At 49.2% G+C, this 22,306-nt stretch overlaps 1 protein-coding gene across 4 annotated transcripts in view; it reads left to right on the top strand.

The window, feature by feature from the left end:
- The window catches only part of GPAT2 (glycerol-3-phosphate acyltransferase 2, mitochondrial), a 170,802-nt gene that overhangs the window by 44,356 nt on the left and 104,140 nt on the right, over positions 1 to 22,306 (top strand). For 2 of the 4 annotated variants that reach the window (XM_037886292.2, XM_043536524.1), the window contains exons 1-2: positions 7,372 to 7,420; positions 16,807 to 16,921. In XM_037886292.2, the coding sequence (XP_037742220.1) occupies positions 16,912 to 16,921 (10 nt within the window). In that variant the 5' untranslated portion in view covers positions 7,372 to 7,420; positions 16,807 to 16,911. Of the gene's footprint in view, positions 1 to 7,371; positions 7,421 to 16,806; positions 16,922 to 22,306 lie in introns of those variants that run through there. The other 2 variants (XR_005223443.2, XM_043536521.1) reach the window with 1 other exon arrangement.

The following is a 22,306-nucleotide window of genomic DNA, read 5'->3' as shown; positions in this document are numbered from 1 at the left end:
CCACATTGGTATTAACGTGAATTACAAACAAGCCACCTAAAGTGTTGGACAGTAATCAAATGACATCACTATGAATCTGGGTTGGACGGGGACCAGAACTAAAATGTTTCATGGACTTTCATCACTCCTGATCTCCACGTCTCCTCATTGCCGGTGGTTTGGAGCTCCTGCATGCTTGGAGTACTGCCAGCGGCTCCATACCTCCTATTATCCTTCCATGCAGGAATCTCCATCTATTATCCTATCCATGCCCCCACACCAGGTGCCTGATTCTTGGCTATTCCATTCCTGCCTTGGAGCAGGGACAGAGTGAGAGGGGCTTTAAAGCCAATTTTGCATTCCCCGTATTCTAGGGCTGTGCAGAGCCCTTGCATTCCCCAAGTGTAAGATAGAGCAGCCTCGGGGTTGCTCTAATTTATACTCTGCTTTCCATGACCCCTGTGGGTCTTGGGAAGCAGAGAATAGTGCTCATGCAGTCCAGCCACACCGTGGACACACTCCCAATCCACCCCCTACAGGTGTATCTGGAAGCAGGGCCAACACAGAGGTAGTGACATTGGGGTCACACAGGTTTCAGCTCATGCCATACAAATTCACCCAGGACCCTGGGTAATTACCCTGGCAGCTATTCTGTGCTGAAGTCTGTGCTGCTGCGGCTTCACTTCTATTTGTACCTAGCTAGATTAAAGTGAGCTTGGGTACATCTACAAGTGCTGCAACGCTCCTTTTTGCTAAGGATACTGGGCAAGGTTATCAAAAGCCTCCAAGTGACTCGGGCATTTCTGAAAATCTCACTTGCTGACCTTTCTTTGCAAAGTGCGGTGAGATGTAGGGATGAAATGTAATGTGGCACAGGGGACATGTTCAACACTGTTCTTTGCCATTTTGAAAAAACCTCTTTTTCTCACTCAGCTCACAGGGGACCTGAAGAGTTACAAACATTCAAGGATAAATGACAAAGCAGGCGACGGGACCTCTGTGACGTTGCACTCCATATGCTTTATGGAAATATGCTTATGAGTGTGAATATGATGTAACTGGAATATGCTTCATGCAAAAGGTCTCTTCTAAGGCACCATTACGAAGCTTATGATCTACTGAGTGCGTTCATCCCATTTGTTTGCCTATATTATTTCTGTCTGGAGTTACGAGATTAAGATATAAACCTGTATCACTGAAGTTAACATATTAAGTGGAAGCCATTAAGGGTGCTTCAAAATCAGTGACCTGTGAATGGCTCTGTTTACCTGCAAGCCTGCCTGTGTATGTGCCAGCCCCTGGGTAATGAAGAATGAGGTTTTACGGTGACATGTGACCATGTCACCTAATGCTGGAATCCATCTTAAACCTGGTACTTTCCCATTTAGAAGGAGGGGTGGGGACCCAGAGAGAGACAAAGGATTCCTGTCTTGTGCCAAAGAGATAAAAGGGGCTGGAGCGGGACAATAAGGGTCAGCCATGAGAAAGCCCCTGTTTAACACCTAAGATGTCTGCTGGAACTAACAAGGTCTGTATCAGGGGAAAGGATGGGCCCAGACTAGGGTCTAGTCTGTTAAAGAAGCTTATTGGAACATCTCTGAGGGTGAGATGTTATCTGTAATCAGGTTCTTAATGTATTAGGTTTAGACTTGCGTGTTTTGTTTTATTTTGCTTGGTAACTTACTTAGTTCTGTCTGGTTTCAGAGTAGCAGCCGTGTTAGTCTGTATTCGCAAAAAGAAAAGGAGTACTAGTACTACTTCTCTGAGTAATTCCTGCATCTCCTGAGGAAGCTCATAGTAGGAAGGTAATATGGATGGGGAGTGTTCAACTGTTGTGAACTGCACTGGATGTGCCATGTTTGTCTTTCTTCCAGAGGACAGAAGCGACTTTGTGTGTACAAAGTGCAAGCTGGTCTCCATATTGGAAGAGAAGGTTCAAGGTCTGGAGCAACAGGTATCGACCCTGCGTTGCATAAGAGAAACTGAAGATTTCCTGGACAGACGTCAGGATATGCTTCTACAGGCACAAGGTTCTGAAGATTCAGAGCAGGCTGCGCAGCACGGACAGGAGGAGGGTGAAGAAATCTGGCAACATGTGACCTCCAGAAGAAGAAGGGGGAACGTCCATGTACCAGCAACGTGGATACAGGTAAGTAACCGTTTTCGTGTTCTCTCCACAAGTACCATTGCGGGGAGTGGCCCAGATGATATGTCTGGGGGAAGGGAGCAGAAGGAGACTCCACCAGTTGAAAGGCATGAGATGCACTGTCCTAAGGTTGGGGGTTCCACGACCACCACTCCCAAGAGAAGGAGGCGGGTGGTGGTGGTCGGGGATTCTCTCCTCAGGAGGACTGAGTCATCTATCTGCCACCCTGACCGGGAAAACAGAGTAGTCTGCTGCTTGCCAGGGGCTAAGATTCACGATGTGACAGAGAGTCTGCTGAAACTCATCAAGCCCTCGGACCGCTATCCCTTCCTGCTTTTCCACGTGGGCACCAATGATACTGCCAAGAATGACCTTGAGTGGATCACTGCAAACTATGTGGCTCTGGGAAGGAGGATAAAGGAGTATGAGGCGCAAGTGGTGTTCTCGTCCATCCTCCCCGTGGAAGGAAAAGGCCGGGGTAGGGATCGTCGAATCATGGAAGTCAATGAATGGCTACGCAGGTGGTGTCGGAGAGAAGGCTTTGGATTCTTCAATCATGGGATGGTGTTCCAAGAAGGAGGAGTGCTAGGCAGAGACGGGCTCCACCTAACAAAGAGAGGGAAGAGCATCTTCGCAAGCAGGCTGGCTAACCTAGTGAGGAGGGCTTTAAACTAGGTTCACCGGGGGAAGGAGACCAAAGCCCTGAGGTAAGTGGGGAAGCGGGATACTGGGAGGAAGCACGAGCTGGAGCATGTGAGAGGGGAGGGCTCCTGCCTCATACTGAGAACAAGGGGCGATCAGCGGGTTATCTCAAGTGCCTATATACAAATGCACAAAGCCTGGGAAACAAGCAGGGAGAACTGGAGGTCCTGGCAAAGTCAGGGAATTATGATGTGATTGGAATAACGGAGACTTGGTAGGATAACTTGCATGACTGGAGTACTGTCATGGATGGATATAAACTGTTCAGGAAGGACAGGGAGGCCAGAAAAGGTGGGGGAGTTGCACCATATGTAAGGGAGCAGTATGACTGCTCAGAGCTCAGGTATGAAACTGCAGAAAAACCTGAGAGTCTCTGGATTAAGTTTAGAAGCATGTCGTGGTGGGAGTCTGCTATAGACCACCGGACCAGGGGGATGAGGTGGATGAGGCTTTCTTCCAGCAAGTCGCAGAAGCTACTAGATTGCACGCCCTGGTTCTCATGGACGACTTCAATCATCCTGATATCTGCTGGGAGAGCAATACAGCGGTGCACAGACAATCCAGGAAGTTTTTGGAAACTGTAGGGGACAATTTCCTGGGGCAAGTGCTGGAGGAACCAACTAGGGGCGGAGCTCTTCTTGACCTGCTGCTCACAAACCAGGAAGAATTAGTAGGGGAAGCAAAAGTGGATGGGAACCTGGGAGGCAGTGACCATGAGATGGTCGAGTTCAGGATCCTGACACAGGGAAGAAAGGAAAGCAGCAGAATACGGACCCTGGACTTCAGAAAAGCAGACTTTGACTCCCTCAGGGAACTGATGGGCAAGATCCCCTGGGACAATAACATGAGGGGGAAAGGAGTCCTGGAGAGCTGGCTGTATTTTAAAGAATCCTTATTGAGGTGACAGGGACAAACCATCCCGATGTGTAGAAAGAATAGTAAATATGGCAGGCAACCAGCTTGGCTTAACAGTGAAATCCTTGCTGATCTTAAACACAAAAAAGAAGCTTACAAGAAGTGGAAGATAGGACAAATGACCAGGGATGAGTATATAAATATTGCTCGGGCATGTAGGAATGGAATCAGGAAGGCTAAATCACACCTGGAGTTGCAGCTAGCGAGGGATGTTAAGAGTAACAAGAAGGGTTTCTTCAGGTATGTTGGCAATAAGAAGAAAGCCAAGGAAAGTGTGGGCCCCTTACTGAATGAGGGAGGCAACCTAGTGACAGAGGATGTGGAAAAAGCTAATGTACTCAATGCTTTTTTTGCCTCCGTCTTCACGAACAAGGTCAGCTCCCAGACTACTGCACTGGGCAGCACAGCATGGGGAGGAGGTGGCCAGCCCTCTGTGAAAGAAGAAGTGGTTCGGGACTATGTAGAAAAACTGGACGTGCACAAGTCCATGGGGCCGGATGCGTTGCATCCGAGAGTGCTAAAGGAATTGGCGGATGTGATTGCAGAGCCATTGGCCATTATTTTTGAAAACTCATGGCGATCGGGGGAAGTCCCAGAAGATTGGAAAAAGGCTAATGTAGTCCCCATCTTTAAAAAAGGGAAGAAGGATGATCCTGGGAACTGCAGGCCGGTCAGCCTCACCTCGGTCCCCGGAAAAATCATGGCGCATGTCCTCAAGGAATCAATTCTGAAGCACTTAGACGAGAGGAAAGTGATCAGGAACAGTCAGCATGGATTCACCAAGGGCAAGTCATGCCTGACTAATCTAATTGCCTTCTATGATGAGATAACTGGTTCTGTGGATGAAGGGAAAGCAGTGGACGTGTTATTCCTCGACTTTAGCAAAGCTTTTGACACTGTCTCCCACAGTATTCTTGTCAGCAAGTTAAAGAAGTATGGGCTGGTTGGATGCACTACAAGGTGGATAGAAAGTTGGCTAGATTGTCGGGCTCAACGGGTAGTGATCAATGGCTCCATGTCTAGTTGGCAGCCGGTATCTAGCGGAGTGCCCCAAGGGTCGGTCCTGGGGCCAGTTTTGTTCAATATCTTCATTAATGATCTGGAGGATGGTGTGTATTGCACCCTCAGCAAGTTTGCGGATGACACTAAACTGGGAGGAGTGGTAGATACGCTGGAGGGTAGGGATAAGATACAGAGGGACCTAGACAAATTGGAGGATTGGGCCAAAAGAAATCTGATGAGGTCAACAAGGACAAGTGCAGAGTCCTGCACTTAGGACAGAAGAATCCCATGCACCGCTACAGACTAGGGACCGAATGGCTAGGCAGCAGTTCTGCAGAGAAGGACCTAGGGGTGACAGTGGACGAGAAGCTGGATATGAGTCAACAGTGCGCCCTTGTTGCCAAGAAGGCCAATGGCATTTTGGGATGTATAAGTAGGGGCATTGCCAGCAGATCGAGGGACGTGATCGTTCCCCTCTATTCGACATTGGTGAGGCCTCATCTGGAGTACTGTGTCCAGTTTTGGGCCCCACACTACAGGAAGGATGTGGAGAAATTGGAGAGAGTCCAGCGAAGGGCAACAAAAATGATTAGGGGTCTGGAACACATGAGTTATGAGGAGAGGCTGGGGGAATTGGGATTGTTTAGTCTACGGAAGAGAAGAATGAGGGGGCATTTGATAGCTGCTTTCAACTACCTGAAAGGTGGATCCAAAGAGGATGGATCTAGACTATTCTCAGTGATAGCAGATGACAGGACAAGGAGTAATGGTCTCAAGTTGCAGTGGGGGAGGTTTAGGTTGGATATTAGGAAAAATCTTTTTCACTAGGAGGGTGGTGAAACACTGGAATGCGTTACCTAGGGAGGTGGTGGAATCCCCTTCCTTAGAAGTTTTTAAGGTCAGGCTTGACAAAGCCCTAGCTGGGATGATTTAGTTGGGATTGGTCCTGCTCTGGGCTGGGGGTTGGACTAGATGGCCTCCGGAGGTCCCTTCCAACTTTGTTATTCTATGATTCTATGGCACCTTAGAGACTAACCAATTTATTTGAGCATAAGCTTTCGTGAGCTACAGCTCACGTCATCGGATGCATTCTGTCTGTTATTACTTGAAACCACTTAAATCCTACTTTTTATACTTAATAAAATAATTTTTTTTGTTAGTAAACCCAGAGTAAGTGATTAATACCTGGGGGAGCAAACAGCTGGGCATATCTCTCTATCAGTGTTAGAGAGGGTGGACAATTTATGAGTTTGCCCTGTATAAGCTTTATACAGAGTAAAACGGATTTATTTGGAGTTTGGATCCCATTGGGAACCGGCTGTCTGGGTGTTGGAGATAGGTGACCTACTGAGTGGTTTTCAGTTAAGTCTGCAGCTTTGGGGGCTTGGTTCAGACCCTGGGTCTGTGTTGCAGAAGGCTGGTATGTCTGGCTCAGCAAGGCAGGGCTCTGGAGTCCCAAGCTGGAGGGAAAATGGGCTCAGAGGTAATTCCAGCACATCAGGTGATAGTCCCAAGAGGGTCTCTGTGACCGAACCCGTCACATTTTGAAAAAAACTCTTTTTCTCACTCGGCTGACAGGGCACCTGAAGAGTTACAAACATTAACATTCAAAGATAAATTACAAAACCGGCTATGGAGCCCCCCACTCCCTTTAAATATATAAATATAGTGTATGCCATGCAATCAGGGTGCAGAAACAATAGCATGTGACTTAGTTGACCAATTGTACAGTGTAACCAGCAAATCCTTTGTAACAGTAATAAGTCAAAATCTGACAGTGGAGAATTTGCCAACAGAAAACAGGGCGAAATTCAGAGTAAATTTTTAGTAGCAAACAGGTGGATCAGCTCAATAAAATGACCCCATCATTAGGAGGTAACACCAGCGGTTATCAGGGGCTGGTGGGAGAGGCCAGGAGATGCATGGGGGGCAGGAAGGGGGGGATAGAGATCATTATTCTGTTGTCTGACTTTTCCAGCCTATCTTCAGTGCCTTTGTGCCCACTTCCCATAGCTTCCCCCGCCCCAATCTCCTGTAACAAGCCTAGTGCTCAGAGATTTGGCCGTTTCAAAAACACAGCTCTGTCCAAGAAATGATAACCCCGGAGTACGAACCCCCAGGCAGCCCCCTGGGGGCTGGGGCTGACTGGCACAGCTCAATTGCACGGAGCCTAGGGCACACAGGGCCCCTCGAGGTTAGCCATAGGCTGGGCTGAGTCTCAGCTCCATTCTGGGCCTTGCAGCGGCCAGGATGTGTAATGGTGAGAGGCGATGGAGATGGGTGAGGATCCAGGGGCCAGGCTGGGAGATCGCCTCACCACTGAGGCTATGTCTACACGGCAAACCAAGGTGTGAATGCAGCTCGGGTGGGTGTCGCTGTGCCAGCTTTGAGATAGCTAGCCTGGGAACGATAGGAAAGCAATGCAGATGTGGCAGGGTGGGCTCGCTGCCTCTGTACCTACCCACCCACCAACTGCGGAGCCTGGAAACACACCCTGGTCGCTAGCCTGTGCTGAAGTCTGATGGGGAAAGGGTTAAAATCCTCTCCCTGCCCCAGCCAGGTGGAGCCCAGCTGGAGATGATCAGCCGTTAGGAGGGAATATCAAAAGGAGAGGTTGGGCTGCCTAGCTTTTCCCTGAGACAACTGAATGGCCCCTGCTTCCTAGGAGAAGATCGGGTATGTGTTCCTAGTCCCTGGCAGTTGCTGGCCTTGCTCTGGGCTCAGAGGGCACTAGGCATGGAAGGTTTCACTGATGTCAGTGGATATTTTGGCAGGCTCCTGGGCTGGGCTGAAGTATTTGGTTTGCAGGCTGTTGCTGAACTCGGGGCCCAGGGCTATAGCATCCCCCTGCTTCTATTAGTGCTGGGCCAGGACTGCCAGCTTGTGGGTGGGGAGGAGTGCTCTGCCTTGGAGTGACAAGGGGTCCCCCTCCTTGGGAGCAGCAGGGGCCCCTCCCTCCCTTAAGATTGTGGGGTGTTGCTCTCCCCCCAACTTTTCCTAGCTATTCCTGTGTGGGTGGGCTGGGCTTTCTGTACTCTTGACCTCCTACTGCACACAATAGTCTCTTGGGCAGCGTCAGTGGGGCCCTCTCTGAGCACTGGGCCTGGGAACCTCTCCCCAGTGAGCTGTGGGGGGCAGTTTGCCCCTCTCTGCGCTGTTGTTTTGGGCTCCCTGCAGACTCAAGCAGATGTAACGAGGTGGGTTATTGCTGAGTCCCGTTTTCATGCTCCTCTCCCAACTGTGAGGGCTAGAGCCCTATTTTTTTAAAACCGCTGCTGAGTTTCTAATGCTGTCACGTGACTCCAGGAGCTAGGGCCTTAAGCAAGGGCCTATAGTGCCTCAGTCTTTGTCTGGCCCTGAGTATCGTATGTGTAGCTCTTCTTGTGTCCCCTGTTGTCAGTCTGTAAGTTATAGCATCTTTGGGGCAGGGATCAACTGTGCAATGGGGTCCTGAGTGGCCTTTGGATGCTATTGTAATAGCAGGTGACTGTCTTCTGCAGCTTAGGAAGCATGTATGGGAAAACCTAGATCCCCAAGCTCCAGAGAGCTCAGTAAAAGAGCACCAGGGACAGCAATGCGCTCTCTGAGAGCAGAGTGCTGGGGGCTGGAGGAAGCCAGTAAGCAGCCTGTGACCTCAGGTTTCCAGGAACTCTAGGAGAGCATCCAAATTCCTCGAGCTCCTAGATGAGCAAGTGGGGCAAGGCTGGGGTACCTTGGCCTCTGCCAACAGCCCCCAGGTGCAGGGCTAGGCAGTGGAAGGTATTTTCTACGCTGGCTGGCAGGGGGCCAGAAGCTAAGGGCTGTACCGCCCCCTCTAAGTAGGGCTGGTTCAGACCCATGTTGGCTCTCTGGTCCCAGGTCTCTGTGATTCTCTGCAGCCTGTGTGATTAGCTACCCCAGGGCCAAGGGGGTGCAGAGCATCCCCCCTTCTGTGTTTGCTGTAGTGTCCATAAGGGCATGATGCAGGGCAATTGGGACTCCCCCAGCCTCTAGGTAGTGTGGGGGTTCAGCTCTCCAGCTGGGATGAGATGGGGACTCTGGGGTGTTTGGAGTTGGTGTGTGTGGAGGGAGATAAGTGGGGCTCTACCAACTTCATGGACCATTTTGGTCAATTTCACAGCCATAGAATTGTATAAATCATAAATTTCATGCTTTCAGCTGTTTAACTCCGAAATGTCAGTGTTGTAATTGTAAGGGCCCTGACCCAAAAAAGAGGTGGGTGTGGGGGAGTTGCAAGGTTATTGCAGGGGGGGGTTGCAGTCCTGCTACCCTTGCTTCTGCAGTTCTGCCCGATGCAGTGCTCCCTTCAGAGCTGGAGAGCGGTGGCTGCCGGCCGGGAGCCCAGCTCTGAAGGCAGAGCCACCGCCAGCAGCAGTGCAGAAGTAAGGGTGGCAGGGTACGGTATCGCCCCCCTTACTTCAGTGCTGCTGCTTGTGGGGTGCTGCCTTCAGAGCTGGGTGCTTGGCTCTCTGGCCGCCTCGCTCTGAAGTCAGCGCAGAAGTAAGAGGCGAATACCATGACCTCCCCCCCCTAAATAACTTTGCAGCCCCTCCTGCAACTCCCTTTTGGGTCAGGACCCCAATTTGAGAAACACTGGTCTCCCCTGTGAAATCTCTACAGTATGGCGTAAAAGCACACACAAGACCAGATTTCATGGTCCGTGATGTGTTTTTCATGGCCGTGAATTTGGTAGAGCCCTAGAGATGAGGGAATTCTGGATGGAGGCTTCCGATTAACCAGGAAGGGGAGGGGAATCGTTGATCTCACTCCAGCGAAGGGAGACAGCGTGAGCCCCTCTGAGGCGCCGAGCAGCGCACACCAGGCTGTGCCCCCTGCGGTCCTGGGACAGGGTGGGATGGGATCCTCTGGCCGGAAGGGAATAAGGTGGCAACTGTGTTTGCAGCCACTGGCTGAATCAGCCCTAGCTCTCCGATTACAGAAGGTGGCAGTATGAATGGGGGAAGGCAGCTGCTCCCCCCACCTTCCCCTAGTAGCAGCTGTGCTGGAAACCAGGACAGCCCACGAGCTATGAGGTAGAGGGCTGCCCAGAGCTTGTGATGGGCGCCACTTAGGCTGCTCCTATGGGTCCTGAGATGTTCACTACATAACCTCTGAGACCGGGCTCCCCACCTGAGAGCTGGCTGCCTCTTCTGCTCCATGTGGAGCAGGTTCTGCTGAAGATCCGTATGGGAGATCGGTGGCACTAAATGAACTGCATTCCCGTCCCCAGGAGGCAGCCTGCCTTAGCCCCAGTGTGCTAAGTGCTGTCAAACTGGGCTAGATTTGAACTGGTTACCGAGAGGGTTATCTAGAGTTATCTAGGAGTTGTCCGAGCCACTGAAATCCCATAGCAAAATACCAGGATGTCCATGGTTGGTTCTGTGCCTGAGCCAGAAACCACATCAGTCAGTTGGGATAGAGGCAGCTGGCATATGGAGCCAAAAGAAGCATCAGACAGAAGTATCGGTTCACTGTGGCATGCGAGTGGACGGACACTAAGGATAGACCCAGTGAAGGGTAGAAATGGGACCTTTGGGCTAATTCCTCTCCCTTCGCTAGAGGGAAAAAGCATTCACTATCTGGACACAGCCTGTGTGGCGTGAAATTCTCTCCATGCTGCTTTGTTCTAGGTCTGTGGCTCTCGGCCTTTCCAGACGACTGTACCCCCTTCAGGAGTCTGATTTGTCTTGCGTACCTCCAAGTTTCTCCTCACTTAAAAATGACTTGCTTACAAAAATCAGACCTAAAAATACAGACGTGGCACAGCACACTATTACTGAAAAATTGCTTACCTTCTCATTTTGTCTATTACAGTTTAGTTTGTACTGAATTCACTAGTGTTTTTTATGTAGCCTGTTGAACTTGGCAAATAGGTAGCTGAGATGATGTATGCCCTGGAGGACTTCTGTGTACCCCCAAGGGTATGCATACATACCCCTGGTTGAGAACCAGGTTTCTAGGTGTATATGACCCCGCTTATGCCAGATCTTGGCAGGCGGATCAGAACTAGAGGTGGTTGAGAATATTTTTGGTCTGGATATACCATTTTGACATGATGGACATGTTCTGCAAAATCACGTTGGGTTTGACAAAATTTTGTGTAGGGGGAAAAAGTAAACCCCAGGATGTCTTGATGCTTTCAACATGTTTCTTCGGACTTTTTAGAACAAAAAGGGGTTGGCTTTGTAAATGACTTTCTTTTCAGATGCCCCCTTATTTTATACTTTTGTTTTAAAATTCAAGGGTCAACATTGAAACCAACAATGTGCCCCAGTTCAGGCTGAAAAAAAATTCCAATCTTGAAGCTTCTCTGGGATTTAAAAAAAAAATAAAATTCTGTTCTGCCTGCTCTAGTCAGATCCAAGTCCCCAGATCCAAACAACCCGACTCCTTTTGCAGAAGTAGAAAATGTCCGGTCCAGATGGCCACTTACTCTTTGTGGCTCAAGCTGATTTCCCTAGTAAAAAGCTTCTCCGTTCACCTTTCTGAAGATAAGATAATCACTGACAGACCGGTCACCAATCGAATGGCAATGATTTTATTACTCTTGTGAACTCCTGGACTCGTTAATCTTGTTAAGAGACCAAATGTTTTTGTTGGTTGATTTCTCGTAAAATGACTTCAGTCTTAATTAACTTGTACAGAAGAAATGAGGGAAGGAGTTGAATAGGGTTGTCAGTTTTCTAATTGCGCAAAACTGAACACCCTTCCCCAAGGCCCCACCCCTTCCCTCCATTGCTCGCTCTCCTCCACCCTCAGTCAGTTTCACTGGGCTGGGGCAGGGGGTTGAGGTGCAGGCTCTGGGGTGAGGCCAGAGAGGAGGGGGCTCTGGGCTGGGGCAGAGGGTGCAGGCTTTGAGGTGGGTCTGGGGATGAGGTGTTTGAGGTGCAGGAGGGGGCTCCAGGCTGTGGCTAAGGGGTTTGGAGTGGGAGCAGGCTCCAGTTGGGGTGGGGATGAGGGGTTGGGAGTGCAGGAGGGGGCTCGGGGCTGGGGCAGGGGGTTAGGGTGCAGAGTGCAGGCTCTGGGCAGGAGTAGGGGGTTGAGGTGTGGGAGGGGGTTCTGACCTGGGGCAGCTGGTTTGGGGTGCAGGGTTTGGGAGGGAGTTAGGGGGTGTGGGGGTGGGGTGGGCAGGGCTCAAGGTGCAGGCTCTGGCTAGGCAGCACTTACCTCAGGCAGCTCCCAGTTGGTGCCACAGCGGGGCTAAGGCAGGCTGCCTCCCTGCCCTGGTTCTGCACTGCTCCAAGAAGCGGCCGGCATGTGTGGTCCCTAGGCAGAGGCACGGCCTGGTGGCTCTGCATCATGCGCGCTGCCCACATCTGCAGACAGTGCTCCCATTGGCCGTGGTTCCTGGCCAAAGGGAGCTGTGGAGCCGGCACTGGGGGCAGGGAAAGCACACAGAGCTTCCCTGATCACCTCTGCAACTAGGGGCTAGACATGCTGGCTCCTTCCAGGGAGCGGCACGGAGCAGGGGCAGGCAGGGAGCCTGTCTTAGCCCCACTGGGCCACTGACTGGACTTTTAACAACACAGTCAGCAGTGCTGACCAGAGCTGCCAGGGTCCCTTTTCGACTGGGCCTTCCAGTCCAGAATAAGACACCTGGCAACCCTAGTTGAAAATGGATTAGAATTTGAATCCTCTAGGTTATCAGTTTTAAGGCAGTACGGTTTTACAGCAAGTGCCCCATTGTGCTAGGTGCTGTACAAAGACAGTGAGACAAGCCCTGCCCTGAAGAGCCTAAACTAGTCAGGACATAAGATGGGAGACAGGAAGTATTATCCTTATGTTGACTGGATTAAGTGACTTGCTCAAAATCACACATTGAGCCAATTGCAGAGCTGGGGATTAAATTTAGATTTCCAGAGACTCAGTCCAGGCTTTTAACCATCCTTCCTCTCTAATGTGTTCTGCATTCCCCTATATTAGCTGGTGAAGGAGACTAGCCTATAACTGCTACCAGCTAGAGGACTCGCACCTCTAGCTCGTGTGGCAGAGACTTGTGCCGTCAGCACAGGAAGGTGCAAATTCAAACCCTGGTGGTGACGCGTGGTGGCAGGTCTTACAGTGCTGTACCCAAAAACTCTGTTCTCAATGGAAGCCTCTAACATAGTCACCTTGTCATAACCTGGCCAAACACTGGTACATGCAGGGGGCCTGATTCTCCTCTTGCTAGAGTTAATCAGTGGAGTTACACTGGTGCAAGTGAGCAGAGACTGAGGCTCAGAGCATCTATCTAACCCATCTGGTCTCTAAAAGGATCAGCGAATGGCAAGGTGTACACAGCATGCGACCACAATGAACTCTGCTGGTAGCAGGGGTGGCAGAGGAAGGATCCCAAGTTTAAAAGGCTGTGTGACCTAGTGGAAAGAGCACTGGACTGGAATATGGGAGATGTGGATGCTACTTGTCTGTTGGAACTTTACAAGGTCAGTCTGCCCTGTGCCTCAGTTTCCCCATGTATAAAATGAGGGGTAATTGTACTGACCACCTTTGTAAAATGACTTAATCTCCAGCTAGAGCTACCTAGATATTAAAATAGCCCCTTTTCGAGTCACTGCCCCGCTCGCAAAGACGAGCCAGTGGTGAACTTCTCTGTGGCAGCACTTTTACCTTTGTCTCTTAAACGATCGTGCCTACCTAATGCCATTAGGTCTAAAACAACCAGTCGTGCCCTCAAGCAGCATATCAGCCGAGCCCGAGTAAGAGCAGTGCAGCAAAAGGTTGGTGCTAAAAGTTCAGTGACTCACTCTATTTCTGTCTGCAGAGGCCTGATCGGGCCCTGGCAGCTGCAAATGGAGTGGAGGTGGCTCTGATCCAGTCTCAGAATAACTGCGGCTTTGCTCCTAAAGCCAAGCCCCCTCCAGCGAGTGGGCTTTGAGTTCTCTCTTCCCACCCCTGCAAGCACAGTTAAACAGCACAGTAATAGCTCCTTGGGTTTGACCTAAGTAACATCCCTGATGTCTGGGAGCTGTGAAATGTCATTATCTTTGCAGGTAATTTCCCGTTTTTCCTAGGCAGCTTTGCTCTCCCAGACAGCAGAGACCAGAGAATCAAATTAGCCTGCTTCTTATGCTCCCCTTGTCTAGGTTTTGAGGACCTGCTCTAGTCTTGGTTTTCAAATATGAGGCAGTTTGTTAGAGGAGAGAGGGTACAGATAATGGGTGGAGGAGTTGGGGAGGAACCTCTCCCATGGGTAGTAGGTTACTCCATAATGGTCAGACTTTCACAGGAGGACAGTCTCCTGGAGAACCCTGGCAGCTACTGGGGATTGAGCCTGTGTGGAAAATCTGACCTACTGGGGCGTCTGCTTCTGGCCTCTGCCCAGCACTGGGGTACTGGGCTACATGGACCTGATCAGACCGCATATCCTTGTTCCTGACAGGCTCTGGCTGACTGGGCTACAGAGCCTATGTCAGGATAGTCCCTAGTGTAGACACTGCATATGATGACTGGAGTTCTGCCGTGTAGGATCAACACCTCCCTTGAAAGACAATGGCTATGCCAGAGATGACTGGTACCTGCTGATAGTGCAGGGGTGGGGTGCAATATAAAGGTTCTCCCAGAACAGTTTGAGTCATGCCCCCACCCAGGCGTGTCCCCCTTCTTACCCTCAACAACCCCTCCCTGCAGCTCCTAGCTGTTTGTTGCTTCTCCCCACAACTGCAGCTCACCAGCTCCAGGAGCTGAGCACAAGGGAGGGGGTCTGGCTAGCAAACCGTGTCAGAAATCAGGGGTGGGAGTGGCAGCATGTGACCCTGCATGCCCCCCCCACATCTGTTCTGGGCTACACCAACAGAAGCCCTGTTCTACTTCCCTAGCTGTGTCTACACTGGGAGTCTTTTGGCATAGTTGTGTCACCAGGGCGTGGTTTTTCGCACACCTCTGACCCTCACAGCTATGCTGATGCAAGTTTTTAAAGAGCTGGTTGACATGTAAAATGTACATCAGCCAAGCTACATGGCTCAAGAAGAAGCTTGCCCCCATCTAGTGCCCCAGAAATGCTGACACTTCCATGACCATGGCTCTTCCATAGTCTTGAACTCAGATCCTAGTCATGCCACTGTTTCCTTATGTCAAATAGGGATGATACGTGATTGCCTTTGCCAAGTGTTTTGAGAGCTCTGTGTCTGTTGCAAACTGCGATTTTTCCTTTGCATGAGAAATCTTCCAGACATGAATATTTCAGGGGTGTTTCCGGCAAGCCTCAAGTTTTCTCCCCTTTTGTTGCAGTTAGGTTCTCTTGTTGCTAAATTGTATTGCTCTTTGGAGGATCAATAGTGTTTCCTCGTGGCTTGGGTGTGAAACTGAAGGTGGGATACAGTCAGAGGATTCAGCCCTCCAGAAGGCCTGTTTCCTTCTCTTTCCAAGCAGAGAATCTGCTGCTTTTCTAGCAATTAATCTTGGGAACCAGAATCTCTGCCCAGGCAGCCTGATGGTGCCTTGTAGGCACATCACAGTTCAATAACAAGTGGGCTCTGTGCCCAACACAGAGTGGAGTGTGTGTGTGTGTGACTGCACTGCTTGGAACCAGAACTGTTCAGCTGTGTGTCATGAGCCCTATACTGCTAATGGAGATTTTCTTATCAGTGGTGCAAACAGTGTTCTGTTGAGTCACATGCCTTGGAACCTTCTGTGTTTGGACCTGCCCCAGGCAATGTGGAAGGGGGACTTAGCTGACTCGGGAGCACCATCCTCCCCTCCCCTACTCCCCAGCTTGCAGATAGCCCTGTTTGGCCCATGCAAGTGTAGGGGGTGGGTCATAGGGCCGTGGCATCCTCCTGGGGAATACATTGAAAAGGAGTACAGCCCGAGGCTGTACTTAGCCTCCTGGAATCCCCTCAGCACTGGGGAACACCATTAAGGAGCCTGCCGGGGCAGCGGCAGGTAGGAGAACCCCAGGCCGCATAACTCTGGAGCTGGCTTGCCAGGGGGCCAGAGACACTTGAGAGCTTGGTGTAGAGGCACCAGGTCTCCAGTGGATCTGAGCTCTGTGGGCCCCGGGGGTGGGGGTGCCACACTAGCTGTGCCAGAGATCCTCACTCTCCCAACAGAAGGAATAGGGGGAGCCCTTCTGAGTTTGTCCCCCAGGACCCCCCTCCTGTTATATTTTTTTGCTTGAGCCTGGGATGTTCTGGGCTAGAGTAACCTACACTGGGTCCAGCTTTAAGCACCCCAAATCTTGTGGCAAGTTCAGCATCTGTACCTGACACCCCACCGTACTGGTATGGCCGTGTCAAGATTCCTTCCCCACTCTGAACTCTAGGGTACAGACGTGGGGACCTGCATGAAAGACCCCCAAAGCTTATTCTTATCAGATTAGGTTAACAGCTGCCACCACCAAAGTGTTACACAAAGAACAGGGAAAGAGCCCACTTGGAAACCTTTCCCCCCAAAATCCCCCCAAGCCCTACACCCCCTTTCCTGGGGAAGGCTTGATTAAAAATCCTCACCAATTTGCATAGGTGAACACCGACCCAAACCCTTGAATCTTAAGAACAATGGGGAAAAAAAATCCAGTTCTTAAAGAATTTTAATTAAAGAAAAAGTAAGAGAATCACCTCTGTAAAATCAGGATGGTAAATACCTTACAGGGTAATCAGATTCAAACCATAGAGAATCCCTCTAGGCAAAACCTTAAGTGACAAAAAGACACAAACAGGAATATCCATTCCATTCAGCACAACTTATTTTATCAGCCATTTAAACAAAACCGAATCTAAAGCGTATCTAACTAGATTGCTTACTAACTCTTTACAGTTCTGACCTGCATTCCTGCTCTGGTCCTGGCAAAAGCATCACACAGAGGGGACCCTTTGTTTTCCCCCCCTCCAGCTTTGAAAGTATCTTGTCTCCTCATTGGTCATTTTGGTCAGGTGCCAGCGAGGTTCTTAGCTTCTTAACCCTTTATAGGTGAAAGGGTTTTTCCTCTGACCAGGAGGGATTTAAAGATGTTTACCCTTCCCTTTATATTTATGACTGGCTGGGACTCACTTCTGCTTCCTCGTGACCCCTAAATGCCCCATCCTTCCTGTGCAGCTCACACCATGTTTTCTTTGCCTTTGCAGGTGAATTTTGTTCCTCTAGCCGTGACCCAGCTGGGGCACTGGAGGTCCTGATCGCAAGAAGTGTCTGAATCAGCCAATCGCACGTGGAGGTGGCAGTTCTCCCACATGCTCCGAGGTACAAACCCTTTCCATTGCATCTGATTTTTCAAAGACATCTAAAGATGTTTGTGATTCTGCAAAGTCTTAAATCCCCATAGATCCTTCCCAGGATTTGTTTCTCAGCATCAGCAAAACAGCTCTGCGTTTGCTCTTTTCAGGAACACCTCGCTCTTCAGAGATGCTCAACAAAGCACTCTCTTTGTGCTAAGAGTTAGCATTTGCACTGCCATTCCCAGCTGGCTATCTGCTGCCCTAATTAGAGAGGGGGCCAGAGCCTCTAAGCTTGGGGGCCAGATCTGAGCATTCCCAAAGTTCAGAGCACCTAGTCACAACTTTACAGACACTGGGACTGAATCAAGTCCGGGATCTCTAGCACCAAGGCTGTTAAGAGTGGTCCCTCAGTCTGGTCTTTAAACATTAGATCAACCTAGCTACCTGGCTTTTTAAAAAAAATTCACACCCTGCATGACTGAGTTAGGTCGACCTAACCCCCAGTGTCGACGTAGCGAGGGTGATCTCCAGCTGGAGAGGTGTGTTAGCTAGGTTGATGAGGTTTTTCCAGTGTAAGAAGTGCCCACTCTATGGTGTTAAGGTGGCACAGACCAGGGGGGCCCAGGGGCCATGGCCCCATCATTTTTAAAAGGGGGAGGGCTCTGCCCTTACAGTCAGTAAAAAGTGGAAAGATGAGCAACAGGGGAGGTTGTCAGAGAGGAGTAAGTGGGGGTGGGGCCTCGGGGAAGGGGGAGGGGCCCTGGTTTGGGCCCCAGTGGTCCCCCACTTTTAGGGGGCTTCCATTGCTCCTGACACAGACATACCCTAACTCTGGGTGACTCTGTTCTGGGTGTCTGCAGTTAGTCTCTCAGAGGCTTGTTTTCAGACAGCATCAAGCTCCCACCACTCCAGCCCGAATCAAATGTCCTTTCTGTGATTTGCCAAATGCCCAGTGCTGACCAGAGGGCAGGGCAGGGGTGTCTGGTTTTGTGCAGTTAGAAAGTTGGCAACCCTCGTGTACACATGCTGGTCATCAATTAGAATTGAACCCGGGCCTTTTGACAGCCAAAAGCAGCCGCTGCTCCCCCTTGAGCAGAAGGTCTCCCCTTGAGCTGGGAGATGGTTGGTTGCTGGGACCAACCACTAGACAGAGGTGTGATTATGTGCCATGAAGGCCTGATCCAAAACCCAGCGAAGTCCCATGGGTGTCTTTCCATTGAACGCATTGGGGTTTGGGCCAGGCCCTAGAGCCACAGTGCGTCTGAATCCTTGCACACGATAGGCCTTAGGAATCTGGCTCTAAAGCACGTAGTAGCTTTTCCTTATACTGCTGAGAGTCCCCAGGCCAGGGCAGTGCCAGGGACCCATGTTAATAAGTTATTAACCTGCAAGAACAGGTGGGTGCTGACCCAGGCTCAGTGCCATAAGTCTCGTTCTATCACCTGCCAATCCCCTCTGTTACCAGGGAGAGCTATGTCCTCTCAAACTGCAGCTGGCCAGAACATCGATACTGATCAATAGCAGGAGGGTGATGGAAACTCAATTAACTTTTAAGACTCTTTACAATTGGGGCAACACACAGCCCTGGTCTGATCCCTACCATAGGATCAAAATTAAGCCTGCTTAATGCAAACCAGCTCAGTTCTCTAACTGGAATCCAGAGGGAACAGCGGCCTTTTAAACTTCTCTATAGTGCCCAACTTAAACACTTCAATTTTTTTATTTTTTGTTGTTGTGCCACTTGAGACCCCTTATAGATGCCTGACTTGTCAGAGGATCAATTCTCAGCCCTTTCTAAAAGTTGGGCCCCTTGGGGGGGGGCGGTCCTCAGGCATCTAAAATCACTAGGTGGCTTTGACAATTTAGACCCTAGTCTTTCAGTCCAGTCACTGTCTGAAAGTTTTATTCCCCCCATGACTCAAGCTGAGGGGATGGCTTTCATGGTAGGACCCTTCTTCAGAAGCGATTTGAAATCTGCTCCAGTTTCTGCTCTTGGATGAGACCATCTGCCTCACTGCTTGCCTGAAGCAGATGTGCTCGCTCACTGGGTTTAATTTTTCTATTGCGTTTTGCCTTGGGTGGCCCTGGGAGTTCGCAATTCTTGGAAGAGACACATGCAGAGTATTATAACAAAGTGCTTTGCAAACCTTTGTTAAACCTCACGGTGCCCCTATGAGTCAGGGAGCCGAGGCTGGCTTTAAATGGCTTTCCCTAAAGTCATCTAGCAAATTAGACCGGGTCGGAAACTGAACCCTCAGCTCCTGTGTGTGATCTAACTTGAGGATGCTAATTCACTAATTTAATTGTAGCTTGTTTCTGAGTGGTTAATGCTCAAATGCAGCCAGCTCTGGGGAGGGACGGGGCTATGGTTGGTAGAGTGAGATAAGGGAGGATTTGGGGGCTAATGAGGAAGCAGAGCAGGGGAGAACTCCTGAGGTCTACAACCCACTCTGACCTACTGCTGAGTTCTGGGCTGCATTCCTTATGTAGCCTGTCTCTGTTAGGAGTACTCAGCCTGGCCAGCGGAGAGCCTGCAAGGGCAGGGGTATATGTTGGTAGTGGGGTGGCTGCAGTAGAGAGATGAGGGGGCTTGGAGTTGTGTGGCATCGTGGGAGGTCCTGCCACTCCCAGTGTTCAAAAATCCTAAGACCGGGCCCCTGAGATCATTAGAAGCATCCAAGCTCTGTTTTTAATGTGCTTTCTCTCGTTTTGAGCTTTTTAGGGAGTGCTTGAGTTTTGTTCGCAAGCTTGTCTCCATAACCACAAGGCCAGAAATGTTTTTAAAATGAAAGCTGAGATTCTCTCAATCACATGGCTCCAGGAGCTGGGGCTTTAAGAAAAATGCCCAAATAGCAGAAGGCTTGTGAGAAAGCAGCAGCCCTGGGGTCAGGAGATGTGGAAGCTCTTTTCTGTTGGAACGAACATTGGAAAGCTGCCATGCTGCTAAGGGTTACCTGGATCACACCTTTACTAGGTGTTCATGTTGAGCTAGAGATGCCAAGCTAAGCCCTCAACTTCCTAGAACTCTATTGGTGAGGGGAATGTGGGTCAAAGGATGAGCTAAGATTGGGGTGTCTAGTCAGGCCCTGCTGATGACCGATTTGGGTTGTGGTGGATAATCTGCTGATCAAGCGCTCCCAATGTGATGCTGTAGCCAAAAACTTAAAAGGCTACTGAGATTCATTGGCTGAATAAACAGCGGAATCTGGAGTTGGAGTAGATGGGATTCCAGTCACTTGTGACTAGGACAAAGGGAATAGCCTGTCTCCTGTCCTGGTGTCAACAGCTCAAGGATGTCGATAAATCAGAGGGGTCAAAAAGAGCCATGAGAATGATTAAAGGATTGGCGCAAACCTGATTTCTAGTGACTGAGTTCCTGGAGTCTCTTTAGCTGAACAAAAGGTTAAAGGGTAGCTTGATCTGTTTAAGTACCTACATGAGGAAGAAATATTTTGTAATCGGCTCTGCAGTCTAGCAGACCAAGATATAACAAGATCCAATGGCTGGTAGATGACATTAGGCACGTTCAGACTGGAAATAAGTGCACATTTTAAAAAACTACTTATTTTGGAAGCTTGAACAAGTTTACAAATCCCTGCAAATGATTGTTTTGTTTGCTATTTACAATCCTTCAAAACAAAATCTGTCGTAAGATGTATTTTGTACACAGATGTGGTCCTTGGAGCTTTCTGTTTAACAGGGTGTTACCATATTAGAGCGATCATCCTTACAACACCTATGTTGTCGCTAGTGACTTTATTAAGTTGAGTGAAATCACTATATACACTTTTAACAGACCAGGTAGGTCTGAAAAATGTTAGTCTTAAATATATATAACTGGACAGGTGTACTGGTTCTTTGGCAGGTCAATGTACTTTGTCTGAGTACCGAATAAAAGGGAACAAAGTATCTACCTGTCCTCTGTCTATTTTGCTTGGTACATAAATGGTATTAATTTTTCCATAATCTCCCATAACTTTGTTCAGCTATTTCTCGATGGTTGGGCTCTTTTTTCCGATGAGAGGCTACCAGTACCTGGGCAGCTACTAGCAGATGAGAAATGAATTCTTTGTTGTAAGGCCACTTTTACCACGAAGACCCAAGAGGATTACCAAAGGATCATTTTGGTAAAAAAATCCAACAATTTGTGCTCTTTGGTTACAGATTGCCTTCCAATATACTCTGACTGGACATGTCCACCATATATGCATAGTCTCCCCTCTCAGAATAGCTTATCCCCCATTCAGTCTCTCTCTGGTTTTTAACTTGACTGGTGCAAGGTACCATTTAAAACTGTATCTTTTAAGAAATGTTTTTATTGTGCTTTAGGCGATGGTTTCTGATCCTTTTTTGTAGCTCAAACCAGGGTGTTATATATGGGCGCTTTTTTATTAGGAAAGCAGTCTGCAAGGATTGATATAAACTTGTTTCCTAAACGAGCAGATGCTGTTGTTTCCATTAAAGTTAGCTTTCTGTATAGATCAGGTTTCTGGGAAGTTGAGGAACAAAATGCCTGACTTGAAAGTACTGGTACCAGGGCATGGTGGGCCAGGTCAAGTTAGTTTTGATCTCTAAGTTAAAATTTCTTTACTGAATAGCTGGCAATAAGGTGCAAATTTTAACTGGGAGGGTTATTAAGCATTGGAACAATTCACCAAGGGTTGCAGTGACTTCTCCATCACTGGCAGTCTTGAAATTCAGATCGAACTACTAAAGCATATCTCTTAGAAAAACATCCACTCAGGAATTAATCCAGGGAAGTTCTCTGGCCTGTTATTCAGGAGGTCAGACTAGATGATCACTAGTCTCTTCTGGCCTTGGAATCTATCAAGAGAAACAGACTTGCTCTGTCTTTTGATTGGTACCTGGAAGGGAAAACTCCTTCAGCAGGTGGCTTCTTTCTCATTCTTAAAGTAGAATCCACAATCTGCTAAAGGCAGGATGACCCAGAGGCTTGAGAATATGGTGTTAAACTAGATAACAGCTGTCTGTTTTCTGGGCACCTTAAGGCCTCAGTTATCTCTCTGGTGGTATAAATTGCCTCTTATATTAGTGTAACTTGGGTGTAAGGGTCCTTTATACTGCCAGAGTGGTGAGAACCAGGCCCTGAATCTCCAAGATTTCTATCTGCAGAGAAAGGCAGCCATTTTGTATCCTGCTCTGTGCAGACTGTTCATGAGTGAACACAGAGGGCATGTCTCCTCTGCGAGACTTTTCTGGGGCCCTGTTCTAAAATAAAAGGCAAAATAGCTGGCTGCTTTAAGTGGAGGGAGAAGAGCAGAAATTATAGCCATGAGGACAGGCTGGCATTAATGAAAAGGTGATGGGTTAAAGAGAACTCTCCACTTATGGAAACAGAAGGATTCTGATGCAATGAAAATGAACAGAGGATGTGGAAAAAGCTAATGTA

Source organism: Chelonia mydas, chromosome 26 (genome assembly GCF_015237465.2).
Source record: "Chelonia mydas isolate rCheMyd1 chromosome 26, rCheMyd1.pri.v2, whole genome shotgun sequence".
NCBI classification, from domain to species: Eukaryota; Metazoa; Chordata; order Testudines; family Cheloniidae; genus Chelonia; species Chelonia mydas.
Note: the sequence above shows the minus strand (reverse complement) of the source record. Positions and strands in the feature narration are given on the sequence as shown.